This window comes from Eutrigla gurnardus (genome assembly GCF_963514095.1).
Source record: "Eutrigla gurnardus genome assembly, chromosome: 13".
NCBI classification, from domain to species: domain Eukaryota; kingdom Metazoa; phylum Chordata; class Actinopteri; order Perciformes; family Triglidae; genus Eutrigla; species Eutrigla gurnardus.
Genome location: NC_139936.1, coordinates 1,323,216 through 1,338,215, shown reverse-complemented (window position 1 = coordinate 1,338,215; position 15,000 = coordinate 1,323,216). Strand labels below are relative to the sequence as shown.

The following is a 15,000-nucleotide window of genomic DNA, read 5'->3' as shown; positions in this document are numbered from 1 at the left end:
TTTAATACGCCGTGTTTGTTTATAATCATCATTCATGTTTAGTGTCGCCTTATTTTCATTGTTCAGATGGATTGTGGAAATAATTCAAACTTTATTCTGTTGAATTTAACGGGAATTCCAGCTCCTGAATGTGACATCTACGGTAGTGGATCATTTCAAACAAAGAAAAGACGTGAACTGTGGTAAAGTTGTCTTTAACCGACACGTCATTAATCAGTTCAGCGCCTGGTCTCTAAATATCTCTACGATTTCCTGAGTAGTTGGAAGCTTCATTCATAATGACATTTAAATTCTAAATCAACATTTGAATGCTACTTGTTTTTTTTTAATTAATTGTGTTAAAAGCCGTATTTCAAATAAAGATCAGGACTACGACAATAATATTATTAATTTGTAGAATTTGGTTTGAATCTGAGTAGGAATGTTTCTGACTCGTCCAACTCCAAAAATAGTTTAAATCCAATGTAATATTCTGCTTAATTAATTCTTCTTAAATATATAATAAACTTTATCTGTATAGCAACTTTAAAATAATATACACATCTTTAAAACAGTGAAATTATATAAAAGATAGGACACCTTTGAAGGAGAGTAAAAACAACAAATGAATAACTAAAAATAAAATGATTAACAGATGATACGGTAAAAATAAAAATATACACATATATATGTATATATATGCATTAATATATATATATATGTATTTGATTTACTGTCACATGAGAATAAAGAAGCAGCAAATCCTCAGAATCCAGCAGCTTGAGGTAGTGAGTGTAAATTCCCGGCATGGGACCCCTGAAGGATTATCTTATGTTTAATGCTATTGTTGGACTTCAGGGTTTCCCTTTGATGATGCGTTTATGATGTTTTTGAATGACTGGTGTATAAGATGGGGTTATGAGGCCAGAATGACGGCGTGTTTTCACAGTGACGGTGTGTGTTTGCGGTTCAGACTCAGAGGCTGCAGAAGGAGCTGCGAGCCGAACACGATCGGACCCGGAGGGAGCTGCAGGACAGCAGCCGGAGGCTGCAGCAGGACTCTGACCACCGGGTGGCGCTGGAGGGAGACAAAGTCCGGCTGATGGAGGAGGAGAGAGCCCGGCTGCTGCAGCAGGTAGAGACAGAGAGTACTTCATACAGGGTTCATACGGGTGCTGGAAATCCTTGAAAACACTTGCATTTCAGTGTGTGGGTTCCAGGTTTGAAAAGTGCTTGGATGTAGAATAAAGGTCTTGAAATGTGTGTTGTATGTGATGACATCTATGATAGAACAGAGAAAAGAAGATCTCCATATCTGAGGGACTGAAAACAGCATTTTCTGACATTTCTTTATGAAAAATGACTTTTGATGATGAACAGATGATGAAAATAGTTGGTGATTATATTTCTGTGGATCTGTTAGTGGAATTAGTTTTCCTTTCATTTGTGGTCCTTCTGTAAAAAGCTGTCTCCAAACATCATGTTGGTTGTTTAGAGGACAATAACATCTCATTTAATGTGATGAACAAGTGACATAATAAGTAGACTGAATACTGACCATTGGATTGGTACAAATATGGAGTTTACCACAGCTGGAAGGGGCTGGAAAAGCATGGAGATGCACCTGGAAATGCTTGGAAAGTGCTTGAATGTGACCTTGTTAAAGGTGTAGGAGCCCTGCTTTTAGTGTATGTGTGTTTGTGTTCCAGATTACAGACGGAGAGTCTCGCTACAAACAGCTGGAGAAAGAGTTCCAGCTCTACAGAGAACAGCAGAACGTCAGACCGGAGTTCAGGCTGCAGTCAGAGGTCAACCTGCTCACTCTGGAGAAGGTAACCCACCAGAGTTACTGTTACCGGAGGAGGCTAAGCCCCGCCCCTTCCAAAAGGGTTATGACGATAGCTGACTATTGATGAATGAATCACTCTTCTGTGTGACTTCAGGCTTTGTTTGTTTGTTGGTGTCGGAGTGTTAAAGGTTAAAGGGTTCAGGCGTGTGACGGATGTGTCTTCGATGTTTAAGGTGGAGCTGGAGAGGAAGCTGGAGTCCACCACCAAGTCCAAGCTGCACTACAAGCAGCAGTGGGGGCGCGCCTTAAAAGAGCTGGCCAGGTTCAAACAGGTACGTTCACCTGGAGGGAGTAACGGGCTGATGGGGGGGGGGGGGGGGGGGGCGGGGGGGGACGCCATCACACCACATGACACCACATCACACGCCAGCACGCCGTGTTTGTATGTTAGAGAGAACTCACAATCATCAATACAACAAAACTCACCGTAAACGTATTTTTTTAAAGCAGGCACATAAACGACAACCAGTAACAGTAAAAGGTTTGACCTTCACAATAAAAGCATCCTTTTAGTTCACTAGTGGAAAACTTTTAATGTGAAGCAACGGCTGCAGGAAAGGCTCAGGTTGCTTTAGTGTGTGTGTGTGTGTGTGTGTGTGTGTGTGTGTGTGTGTGTGTGTGTGTGTGTGTGTGTGTGTGTGTGTGTGTGTGTGTGTGTGTGTGTGTGTGTGTGTGTCTGTGTGTGTGTCTGTGTGTGTGTGTGTGTGTGTGTGTGTGTCTCTCTGTGTGTGTGTGTGTGTGTGTCTGTGTGTGTGTGTGTGTGTGTGTGTGTCTCTGTGTGTCTCTGTGTCTGAGTGTGTGTGTGTGTGTGTGTGTCTCTGTGTGTGTGTGTGTGTGTGTGTGTGTGTGTGTGTGTGTGTGTGTGTGTGTGTGTGTCTGTGTGTCTGTGTGTCTGTGTCTGTGTGTGTGTGTGTGTGTGTGTGTGTGTGCTCTTAACTGATGGCTCTCACACATTTCATTGTCTACTTTGTTTCACCTAAATATTTGGCTTCGATGTAAAAACACACCTCTCTCTCTCTCTCTCTCTCTCCTTTTTCTTTCTTGCTCACTCTCTACTTTTTCCTACACACACACACACACACACACACACACACACACAGGGAGCTCTAAGTGGGGCTTTAGTCGTCCTAAGACTAATGTAAACACACACAGACCTTATCTGACAAACTAATAACTGTTACTGACATCAACCAGCTGGAAAACTGGACAGATATTTTCCCTCTCGGTTTTTCTCCCCCTTTTCCTCTCCTACCTCCCTTTCTCTTCTTTTCCTCCATCAACCTTTATCGCTCTCGACCACTCTCCTTTTCTTCCTCTTCTTCCTCTCCTCTTGTTTCCCTCTCTTCCTTTCGTTCTTGCCTCTCTTAGTCTCTCTGAGTCTCTCCTCTCAAGTCAAGTCTTTCTTGTCCTTCCTCCTGTTTTGTTTGTTTTGAGTCTTTCTCTCCGTCTTTCTTTTCCTCTCTCCATCCCTCCCCCTCCCCTCCGTCTCCCCTCCCTCCCCCCTCTAAGTGCCACATCATTGTAAAGAAAACACTGTGTGATTTATGCAGCTCTAAGGGGGTTCGGTGCTGAGTGTCACCCCCTGCCTATTAATCATGCGGCGGGATTGTGTTGAGCAATAAGCTAACCAGGCGCTAACTATTCAGATGTCACACTCTGGCTTTTTTAATAAAATATCAGGCCCGTGTTTACACGACCATCCGTCTTGGCGGCCCGGCAGGTTTTTTAGAGCCGGCTCTTGTTTGGTTTTTCTCGGCCTCTCCTCGCCTATTTATTCTCTCCTCTCAGCGCCTCGCATGGCGTGCTGTTTAGCTCAAGTCGGATCATAAAAATTCTTGTCCGAGGAATAATGTGCTTTTCAACCCAGGAGGTGCAGAGCGAGAATTAATGTGGAGACGGCTCCGAGGTATTAGATCAGAGAGTTAGCCTCCTCCTTTTTTTAAACTCAAAATATTGGGACAAGGAGCTTAAGGTGGTCTTTTGTGAAGCAAAAATATTGGGACAAAGAGATTAAAGTTCTGATCCTAGGAGCTAAATTTGGTGTTTTTTTAAAGCCCAACTGGAAGGTCGGGCAACTAAATATGGCTTTTTTTTATCTGGAGAGACAAGAAACATTTATATAGGTAGTAAAAAATGATATTCATATCTTTAAATCCAACAGTAACATGAGCTGGCAGGACAAACGTCCTTAACCCAACCAGAAACCCAATAATATTACACATAATAATATTACACATAATAATATTACACGTAATAATATTACACATAATAATATTACACTGTTAATATTACACATAATAAGCTGTTGGGCCTGATGATGTTTGCTAAATGAAATGTTTTAACAGTCAGTCAGCAGCTAAAGCTTTTATTTTCCCCCTTAAAACAAACGGAAAAGGCCAAACTAAACTCTTAATAACAGAATATAGTTTATTATTTGTCCTCAGAGGAAAATTATTTTCTTCAGATTCTTTGCATACTGACTACAAAAACAAACATTGAAGAAAGGATTATTCTCTAAGTGGCTTTATGAAACACGTCGAGGCGTGTTGTTGTTGTTGTTGTTGTTGTTTTCTTGCTGTCATGAAGATTAATTGGTTTAACTTCTCTATAAATTCTCTATAAACTCTTAAACTTCTCTATAAAACTCTATAAAGTATTTTACTATCACAAAGAAAATCACACAATATTTATTTTTTGCTTAATGAATCATCAACAATTTAGATTTTGTTTCTGTTATTTTTATTATTATTAGTCAAATGATTTCTGCTCTAAAGCAGAAACATTGTCTAAATGCTATTCATAGTTTAAATGTATATAATTACACGTTTTCCTGCAGGTTTTGTTTTTTGAAACATTCTTCTAACAAAATATTCTTATTGCATGTGTATTAATCTCGGCAGAGCAGAAGAATTGGCGTTATTTCTTATTAAAGATACATTTTAAACAATAGTTAAACAAACACAGGACTTTCACCCAGGAGACCGCTGTTCGGGTCCCGTGTGAAAGTACAAGTAAAGGTAGACACATGTTGTCACGTCAGTCATTAGTACGGTGACACGTTAGTAAAACATGTTTTTAGATCAAATAAAGACTTTATGTAAAGTATGAGGAGGAATGTAAACACAGCAACAAAAACATGGCTGATTTCTTCGTTCAGCATCTGAGGAAACACGTCGTTTCTGCGTTGACTCGCCGCCGATGTTTGGCTCTGTTTGGATTCCGTGGTTCCCGTCAGTCAATCTGACTCACTCTGTCAGAGTTGGCGGTTGAACTCCCTCCGTCCTCTCATGAGTCTGTTTGTGTAAAAGTTGCCCGTCGGAGCCGCTGATGCAACATGTCGTCTGAGGGAACGTCACTGTTGCCGGTCTCCGGAGGCTCTCTGCCCGTTCCCACTGGTCGATGCTGGGACGTGACGGAGCGGCGGGATATGAGGGGGCGTGGCCTAGACGGCGGGGTCGGGGAGGTCGGCGTGTTCGAGGCATTTCATGGAATATTAACACGCATTTAACAGTCGGACTGAAAAAACCACCTCAGGAGAGACCTAAGCACTGGTTTGTGGTCGCAGCTTTACTTTGGGCTTCCAGATTAAAACAAACCAATTCAGCAGATTCAGAAATAATTACAAAATAATAATAATATTAAAGTTTGAAACAGTTGAACGTTTAAAAAGAGGCCAAATCATGACGAATATATCGTAAACAGAATATGAAGTATTCTTTATTTCTATGATTTATCATTGATTAGATATTTCATGAGTTAAATACACATTTTGCTGAAGAGTTGTGAGACTAAAGAGTTTTGTTGATGGTTTGAACTATAAGAATGGTTTCTGTCAGAACAACAAGGATCCGTTTTAATCTCCACATTAAGTGTCGCTGTAAAAACCCGACGGAGTCCCTGAAGGTCCTGATCTTCACCTTCAAACCTCCAGAGATGTTATGAGCTCTCCCCGTCCCGGGTCCTCGTTGGTATCCTGATCAGGAGCCTGAATACCGACAGGATTCCTCTGTAGACCGTCGGTGAATGAAATGCTGCTTGGTTTTTCAAACAGACGTGAGGATGAAAAGGAGCTTGTGTGTGGGAGGTGAAGCTGCTTCAGGCCGTCAGCTCGCTACACTTAGTCAGATTTCTCCTGTGATGTCAGCTGTTTCTACGCTGAGGGACCGGCCCTGAACTCCCCCAGGTGGAGCGCTGCTCACAAAACTCCATCTGAGCAGAGGGAAGTGTGTCCACATGTTTGGGTGAGACGTCCTCGCCCAGCTGTTGACCTCCGACCCCCCCATACCTGACACCTCCATCCTGAATCTCCTGGACTTCCTCTCTCTCACTTCCAGTAGACCTCCTTCACCTTCTCCACCTTCTTCTCCTCCTTCTCCTTCTCCTTCTTCTCCTCCTTCTCCTTCTTCTCCTTCTTCTCCTCCTTCTCCTTCTTCTCCTTCCTCTCCTCCTCCACCTTCTCCTCCTCCACCTTCTTCTTCTCCTCCTTCTCCTTCTTCTCCTTCTTCTCCTCCTTCTCCTTCTTCTCCTTCCTCTCCTCCTCCACCTTCTTCTTCTCCTCCTTCTTCTTCTCCTTCTTCTCCTCCTTCTCCTTCTTCTCCTTCCTCTCCTCCTCCACCTTCTCCTCCTCCACCTTCTTCTTCTCCTTCTTCTTCCCCTCCTTCTTCTCCTTCTCCTCCTTCTCCTCCTCCTTCACCTTCTCCTCCTCCACCTTCTCCTCCTCCACCTCCTCCACCTTCTTCTTCTCCTTCTCCTCCTCCTCCACCTTCTTCTTCTCCTTCTTCTCCTCCTTCTTCTCCTCCTCCACCTTCTCCTCCTCCACCTTCTTCTTCTCCTTCCTCTCCTCCTCCTTCACCTTCTCCTCCTCCACCTTCTTCTTCTCCTCCTCCACCTTCTTCTTCTCCTCCTTCTTCTCCTCCTCCACCTCCTCCTCCTCCACCTTCTTCTTCTCCTTCTCCTCCTCCACCTTCTTCTTCTCCTTCTTCTCCTTCCTCTCCTCCTCCACCTTCTGCTCCTCCACCTTCTTCTTCTCCTTCCTCTCCTCCTCCTTCACCTTCTCCTCCTCCACCTTCCTCTCCTCCTCCTCCACCTTCTTCTCCTCCTTCTCCTTCCTCTCCTCCTCCTTCACCTTCTCCTCCTCCACCTTCCTCTCCTCCTCCTCCACCTTCTTCTTCTCCTTCTCCTCCTCCACCTTCTTCTTCTCCTTCTTCTCCTTCCTCTCCTCCTCCACCTTCTTCTTCTCCTTCCTCTCCTCCTCCTTCACCTTCTCCTCCTCCACCTTCTTCTCCTCCTCCTCTGATTCTGTTTCTAATTTGCGATCTAATAAAAATGTTTTAAAGCCACATTTTAAGCAGATTTTGATGCTTATCGGCAAATTTTTGCAAATCAGCAGTTATTTAGTTTTTTTAGAGATAGTTGTTGCGTTTGCACCTTCAGCCTGCTGCTGCTGCTGATTCATGATGTAATAATAACTGTAAAATATCTGCCTCCTCAAGGTCCTGAGTTTTAGTCACTTTTTCTCCCCCCGCCGCCGCCGAGGCCTCGGTATCACCTCGTCCTCTAATTGTTTCAGGACTCGGTCTCAGATTGTGCTTGGCAGTGGACACTAGAGAAATGTTTAGTCTGTTTGTTTTTCTAGTAATTAGCCCTAAAACGGCCCGTAATACAGACTGCTAATGGTCCACAGAGACCAGGCCTGTGTCAACACACCGCCGTGTGTGTGTGTGTGTGTGTGTGTGTGTGTGTGTGTGTGTGTGTGTGTGTGTGTGTGTGTGTGTGTGTGTGTGTGTGTGTGTGTGTGTGTGTGTGTGTGTGTGTGTGTGTGTGTGTGTGTGTGTGTGTGTGTGTGTGTGTGTGTGTGTGTGTGTGTGTGTGTGTGTGTGAGAGAGAGAGGTGATCAGGCGTGTGAAAAGCGGTCGGGCAGTAATGTGAAAATGTTAGTTTTCCCATCCAGAACCAGCCGGCTGCTGGTTCTGCTCTGTATCACCGGAGCTCACCGACAGATTCCAGCTCGTCCAATCAGCTCCGGGCTGCCGCTCGCCGTGTTCTCCGTGTTTTCCTGCCCCCGATAGCCGGCGAACACTTGTTGCCCCATGAGAAGATATTAAAATAGCTGCTGAACCCGATAGAGCTGGTGAGGATGTTCGGGTTTCTCAGCAGGTTGTTGGACGTAAAACAAAAAAAGACCCTGCAAATCCCGTCTTTTTGATTTACAATCAAGCTCCGACACCGTATTAGTGTTTGTGTTTCCACGCTCACACAGATTGGTATTACGGGCCGGAGGCCGGAGCAGCTGAGAGAAATACGACTTTTTCTAGACGTTTTTATGAAGTTTTCTGTTCTCATCGTGTTCGTGTGAATTCTTCTGAGACCCGCAGCATTTTTTCTCAGGGAGGTTTTATGAAAATGTGACACCAGACAAATTTATCACCAAACTCTGCGTAATTAGGAAAAACAGCTCTTTGGCTTCGTAACGCACACATTTCAGCAAGAGGTTTGTTTTTGAAACAGTTCAGATTTGATCTTTAGACCAACGGAGACTCAAGTCGTAAAAAAAAAAGACAAGTGAAGCCGACGCTGAAGTGCCATTCTCTCTGCTGGCCACCAGGGGGCGACTCCTCTCTGGTTGTATAGAAGTCTATGAGAAAATGGTCCTACTTCTCTCTGCTGGCCACCAGGGGGCGACTCCTCTCTGGTTGTATAGAAGTCTATGAGAAAATGGTCCTACTTCTCTCTGCTGGCCACCAGGGGGCGACTCCTCTCTGCTTGTATAGAAGTCTATGAGAAAATGGTCCTACTTCTCTCTTGATGTATTATCTCAGTAAACATTGTAAACATGAGTTTATGGTCTCAATCTCTAGTTTCAAGACTTCTTCAATCCAGCATGATGTTCATTTAGTACATTATGGTCCATTTAGAGTCCACCAGACCAGAAAGCAAGGGATGCTTTAGGGGGCGGGGCTTACCTGCTGATTGACAGGTTGAACTTGAGGCTCCAAAAGCGTAGACTGCAAACCGATAGGTGACGTCACCATGATGACATCCTCTTCTTCTTATCTTCTTATATGCAATATTTCCTGCTAATATCAGGATTTTTCACAATGTTTTCCACCAGTAAATCGTTTAATAACGTTTACAAGTAGATTGTTTTCTACTTCTGACCAGAAATGTGGTGTTTTCTCTTTGGCAACAAACTGCTGTTAAAAACCCAGACTTGGATGTAAACACGTCCAGAAGAATGCTCTAAAAACCAGAATATCTCCAGAACCCACATCTTAATTGGAAATTCAGCAAATGTTAAAAGTCTTGATCACAACAAAGAAACCAAAACAAATCTGTGCAGCTGTTTTTCAGATGCAATGAAACGTTATTTGTGTGCGTTTGTTGCAGCGGGAGCAGGAAAACGCCATGACGCGTCTGAAGAAACAGCAGGCGGAGCTGGAGGCCATGAGGCTGCGTTACCTAGCAACGGAGCAGAAGGAGGCGGTCCACCAGGACAGACAGGAGCTGGACGACATCAGGAACGAACTCAACAGGTAACCACGACAACGACAACGATGTGTTTTTATAATTGGTTCTGTCTGTCAGTCCATCCATACACACCAACATATTTAAAGAAATCTGTTTTCTGTGACAGATTGAAGCAGCAGGATGAGCAGTTAGGCCCCGCCTCCTCCCTGTGTGGCCCCGCCCAGACCCTCACCGAGGACGCTGACGATCACCTGAGCCGCCTGCTGGAGGAGAGAGACACGCTGCTGAGGACCGGCGTCTACACCCACGAGGACCGCATCATCGCCGAGCTCAACCGGCAGATCCAGGACGCCATGCGGGGCCGGGGCAACCTCTGACCTCCAATCAGGAGACGGGGCGGCTGTCACATGATGCTGCAGGTACCCCAGCGTTGATATATACTTATCTTTAATGACTGTTGCTGCAAATGGTTTGGTTTTTAGGTGATCTGAGCAATAATTGATTCATGTGAGTTATGGTCGTCCCATGTGGCTCCTCCCATTATTATTAATCTAGGAGATCCATAACTGATATCTGACTGCAGTAAAAGAAAAAGTGTCGGAAGGTGTCCGACTTTATAAAAAACACAAACTCCCAAATCTCACTTTGTTGAAATGCCTTAAAAAATGATTCTCAGAAATCCAACATGATCAGCAGCTTTATTATGAAGATGAACAAGCAAACAAATATATACATAAATAAAGACAATAGTTCCCAGAAGTTTTATAAAGTTTTTAAAAAGGGTTCCACTTATTAACCGTTCTCTTTGTTCCTCCCTCAGGCCGAGCCGAGATCCAGTCAGCTCCTCCAGACCCCCAGAGACCTCCACGTTGCTACCGGCAACCGTACCAGCGGTTAAATATTATTATAATGTGAATATCACACGATGAATGGAAGAAACATGCAAACGCAGCGGTCTGTTCCTTTAAATGACGTCACAGGTTCAAACTGTGAAGCGCTAACGAGCCTGAAATAAAACGTGTCGTTAATTAGAGAACGATGCGTTCGTGTTCACTCTGTAAAGTGAGGTTTCTATCTGACAGCAGGTGGCGCTGCAGCCTCACAAACAAGCGCTGGGAGACATTAATTTATTTTATATCATCAGAGCGCCGACGACTCTGATTCTTGTTTGTCTGCAATAAATTATTTTGGGATGAAAATCTGTGTGTAGATGTTTTTTTAAATATTTTAAATATATTTCTGCTTCATTAAAGAGCAGAGATCCACTGGAGAGATGTTTACACAAACTAATAAAGATCATTTCAGGTATATTATTATATATTATTTGGTTGTCTGATTTTTTTCAGATACTGATGGATTTTAACGATTCGTATTTTTGATGTGCAAATATAAAGTGGTTAAAAACTGATGAAATGCTCCTTCTCAGTGATCTTCTTAGTCTTTTCTGTTCGTTTCTAACAAACGGCTGCATCTGAAATAGTTTCTCTTCTGTTCGTGAATTTAGACGGACGCTCTTCTCTGAATCTCTGAAGGTTTTTAAAAATGAATGATTTACCGCCACTAATTATTCACACTTATTATTCATCACACGTACCATGTAATGTTTACTGTTCGTATTTATGCCACTGTCATGTTATCATATTACATGTTTTTGACAAAATACTATTGACTTTTTTTTATTTGACGATGGCTTTTTATGACTATTTGGGACTTACTACACACTCACGTATGATACAGTGGCTTTTTATGACTTAAATCCGTTTTTACCACATTTTATGAATTTTGTGGATTGAAATTTTGACACCCTACTATGAATTTTTTATCATTTATTTCGACATACTATACACAGTTCTGTAACTGTGCTCCTGTTCTTGCCTCGACTACTGTGGAGTAAATGAAAGTAGAAGTATGACTCGCCTCCACAACATCTGGTTTTATAACGTTTGTGACATACACCATGAAGTTGACGTACTATATGATTTCTACATACAATAATATGACTCATTTGACACAAATGTGTGTATATATACTGCTTTATTAATTCTGAAATGTTTATGGCATTGCACATTTTTAAGAATTATTTTAACATTTTTTTAAATACTGTTACTCAAAATGATTGTAATGATGCTATTGAATAAAATATTTTCCAAAATGTTTGTGTTCAATGAAAGTATTCTTATTTGCCGTAATGTACTGTCTGATGAAAAAAGTCTTAGTATGCAGACCCCCACCGGGACCCTGAACCCAAAAACTCAAACCTTCAACCAAGTTCTCAAGTCCTCACTCTGCGTATCATGATTCACGTTGTGGTGAAACGATCGTTGTGTCCCCAAAAGGAAAGTCAGTCCCACAATGTGTGAACAGATTTATGTCCCCACAACGTGAGGAACACACACACACACACACGGTTTAACTCTGGTCAGATTAACAGCAGACAGATTTTCTCACAGTGAAACTTTCCCACTTTTCCTCTCCAACATGTTTCCAATTAAAAGTGAAAAACCTCCACAGCTTCATGTATAATTGGTTTTGAAAGTGCGACCTCTCGTCTGCTTAATATTTTAACCCGTGACAGGAAATTCCATCCAAAACAGACCATTAACACACAGACACACAGGAAACATCAACAATAACTCTGTGTGCGTGTGTGTGTGTGTGTGTGTGTGTGTGTGTGTGTGTGTGTGTGTGTGTGCTTTTCTTCTCTTATAGTTGTCACAGTTGATAAAACAACTATTTCAGGATTTCTATTTTGGAAGAATAGTCTTCTTTCTCTGCATCATTTCAGTAAAAAACAACATTTATTTGACTTTTATCGTACACTTTTGTCGTCACTTTACTTGCTTTACTTTGTACTTTTGGTTTCCAAACATTCCAAACATTGTAGCTTATATTGTTTATTCTATTGTTATTGTAATTAGATATAGATATTATTCTGTCTTTTTTCTTCCTCTATCTGTATTATTGTTGTATTGTTTGTATTTTCTATTTGTATTTTCCTTTTAGATTTATATTATTCTATTTATCTTTAGTATATCTGTACTTGATGCGGCAAATGCTGAATTGATCTATTAGGGATCAGTCAAGGTTTATTTCATATAATTGTATGTTTGATGTCAGAAAAATGCGTCAGAGAATTCAAGCCACCTTGAGGGAAAAGCTCAGCTTCTGAGAAAACTGCTAAAGACAGATATTTCCCTCCGAAGTTGGGGGAGGAGACCAAAAACCGAGCTAAAAGTGGGGGATGTTGGACACAAAGACTCCTTATACCAACATGTTTCTGCTGCCCCCAAGTGGTCAAAAATAAATATGGTAATGACTTTTCATTTGATCTAATTTGGTGGATTTTCATAATTGTAAACATTCTAAAAGGGGATATTTCTATTTCTATTTACTGATTTTTCCTAGGTTATGACTCCGCCATAATCTGGGAGTTATTCCTTCTTCTTGCACTTTTATTTAGACTTTGTTAATTTGAACCCTTTATTCCTCCTCAGCGTCGTTTCTCCGTCAGCAGTTTCTCTCACTCTGTTTTTCTTCTTCAGCACTTACTGCTTCTAATTAAAACTTCCACTTTCATAATCGTATTACATGTAATCTAATCTGGGCTCCTTCGCATGTTTGTCAGATACAAAAGAAAAGAAAAGAAAAAGACATGAAACTTTTGGCCGTGTGATGGTTTGTTTGGCTCGGCGGTTTGGATCCGGTTCCCACGGAGAAAAAAAAAAGATCGTGATTGATGTTTGAAAGCTCCGACTGTGTTTGTTTTGGTGAATTTCTCGAACCCTCGCAGGAATAATCTCTGAAATCAGACTGGAAACTGGAAAGACTGACAGAGCTGAGGCCAGGGCAGGAGTGTGTGTGTGTGTGTGTTTGTGTGTGTGTGTGTGTGTGAGTGTGTGTGATTATTAGCAGTAAGTAGAGGCAGCTGTTTGATTGGTCAATTAACTTCCTGTGTGGACGTTTAAAAAAGATAAATCATTGGTTGAGCAAGAATCGCATTTAAGTGATTATCTCAGGTGACTTGAAGCCACGCCCCTTTTTGAAAACACTCCAATCACAGTTGAGTAACAGCTGACAACTTTCTTAGAGTGAGTTATTGTTATTAGAATAACTTTATTGGTATTAGGGGCACAATGAGGGGAAAAGATGTCAACAATAATGTGCAAATATTTTATGCTAATAATATTTGATGAAAATGAAGACAGAGTATTTCAAGGGAAAAGTTGTAATATTATGAGAGAGAAGTCAGGATTTTTTTTAAGGAAAACTAATAATATAATGAGAATGAAGTAATATTGACTTACCAAAAGTGGTAATTTTAGGAGATTCAGATATTTTGATTTTGTCGTTTTATGTGTTAAATGTGTGATGTTGATGATCTGAAGTTTCTAATAATCACCTGATCGGACATATTAGTCCATGCTTTTAATATTCCAAATATTAAGACTTTTTTCTTGCATTATTTTAATAACTATTATTGAATCAACTCAAATAATTTCAACACTTTGCTCTGTACTTTGATTTTTGTCGATCTCAATCTTTTTATCAGTTTAAATTTTTTCTCAATATTTCATGTTGAAATGATGATGTCATCTGCAAAGAGTGAAGATATTGTGTGATGGAAGAATCCGAACAATAAAACCAGAGAGACAACAACTGATAAGAATCAAAACTGGGTTTCAGCTTTATTTCTATGGAACGTCTTTTTGGGTTTTGATCCCATTTTGTCATTCATTTAAAAAAGGAGGGGGTCGGGGGTCGGAGAAATCATGCAAACAAGATCGAGTCAAAATGGATCCGTACGAGCCTTTCTGTTCGTTGGGCTTTTCTTTTCATTTTACAGAAGATTCATGATTATCGTCGTCAAAACAACTTTCAGTTCGTGTTCATCAGAAGTTTCCCTTTTAATCTCTAATCCCACGTTAGATTACTTTAAAGAATACCACAGATTTATCTGTTGACAGAAGGTTGGAGTTGAAAAAGAATCTTCTTCTTCAGTCAGGTGCTGCCTCCATTTCCCAGAATGCCTTTGAAGCAGGAGGTTTACTTCCTGGACAGTCTGATTGAACCCGATTTGAATTTGAAACGTTTTCTGTCGTAGAAACATGAAAACGACATCGAGGGAGCGTTTTTAGGACTTTCTGACGATCCTCTGAATCCTGAACAGGAAGTGAAGTTTTTTCTCAGAGCTCTGGTTCATATTCACATTTGTGTTTTAGTCAATTTAGACTCACCTCGATCATCCATATAAAACCCCGCAGTTTGTATGTTTCTATATATACAGTTAAAGATGAATATCTGAATAAAGAGAAGTTCCACTTTACATTCGGGAACACAAACGCTGTAAGAGTTCGGAGGGCTGTCGGGGTTGATCCTCACATCAAATATAGAAATATGTATTATTACTGAAATGCAACGCAAACCAAGTTTTAGCATCAAACTGCTTCTGTAAAAGTGTCATTGTGTTCGTAGCTTATGGAAGACAAGTAGCTTATTTTTATTTCTATTATTATTCATATTTCTATATTCTATTTAAGATTTACTAAACATAAGCAGTTAGTTTTGTTTTAACCACCTAAAAAAAACATGTAATCCGTGAGGAAATAAGTTTCTGAAGCGAATACAGTTTAGTTGTACGGGAACGTTGCCAGCAACCAAATATGACATCACGTGTTGATGGAGTCACTTACCAGGACGGGATCGGA

General features: G+C 41.3%; 2 protein-coding genes across 3 annotated transcripts in view; one reads left to right on the top strand and one right to left on the bottom strand.

Moving 5' to 3' along the window:
* Nucleotides 1-11,383, top strand: part of cep120 (centrosomal protein 120) — a 19,659-nt gene extending 8,276 nt beyond the window's left edge. The window contains exons 16-21 of the mRNA XM_084025215.1: nt 953-1,114; nt 1,689-1,811; nt 2,002-2,100; nt 9,215-9,360; nt 9,462-9,714; nt 10,116-11,383. Coding sequence (XP_083881341.1) covers nt 953-1,114; nt 1,689-1,811; nt 2,002-2,100; nt 9,215-9,360; nt 9,462-9,672 — 741 coding nt within the window. The 3' untranslated portion in view covers nt 9,673-9,714; nt 10,116-11,383. The remainder of the gene's footprint in view (nt 1-952; nt 1,115-1,688; nt 1,812-2,001; nt 2,101-9,214; nt 9,361-9,461; nt 9,715-10,115) is intronic.
* A 2,582-nt stretch (nt 11,384-13,965) lies between these two features.
* prdm6 (PR domain containing 6) overlaps nt 13,966-15,000 on the bottom strand; it is a 51,024-nt gene continuing 49,989 nt past the window's right edge. For both annotated transcript variants that reach the window (XM_084025228.1, XM_084025227.1), the window contains exon 9: nt 13,966-15,000. This exon is cut by the window's right edge and continues 2,407 nt beyond it. The gene's annotated coding sequence lies outside the window, so the exon portion shown is untranslated.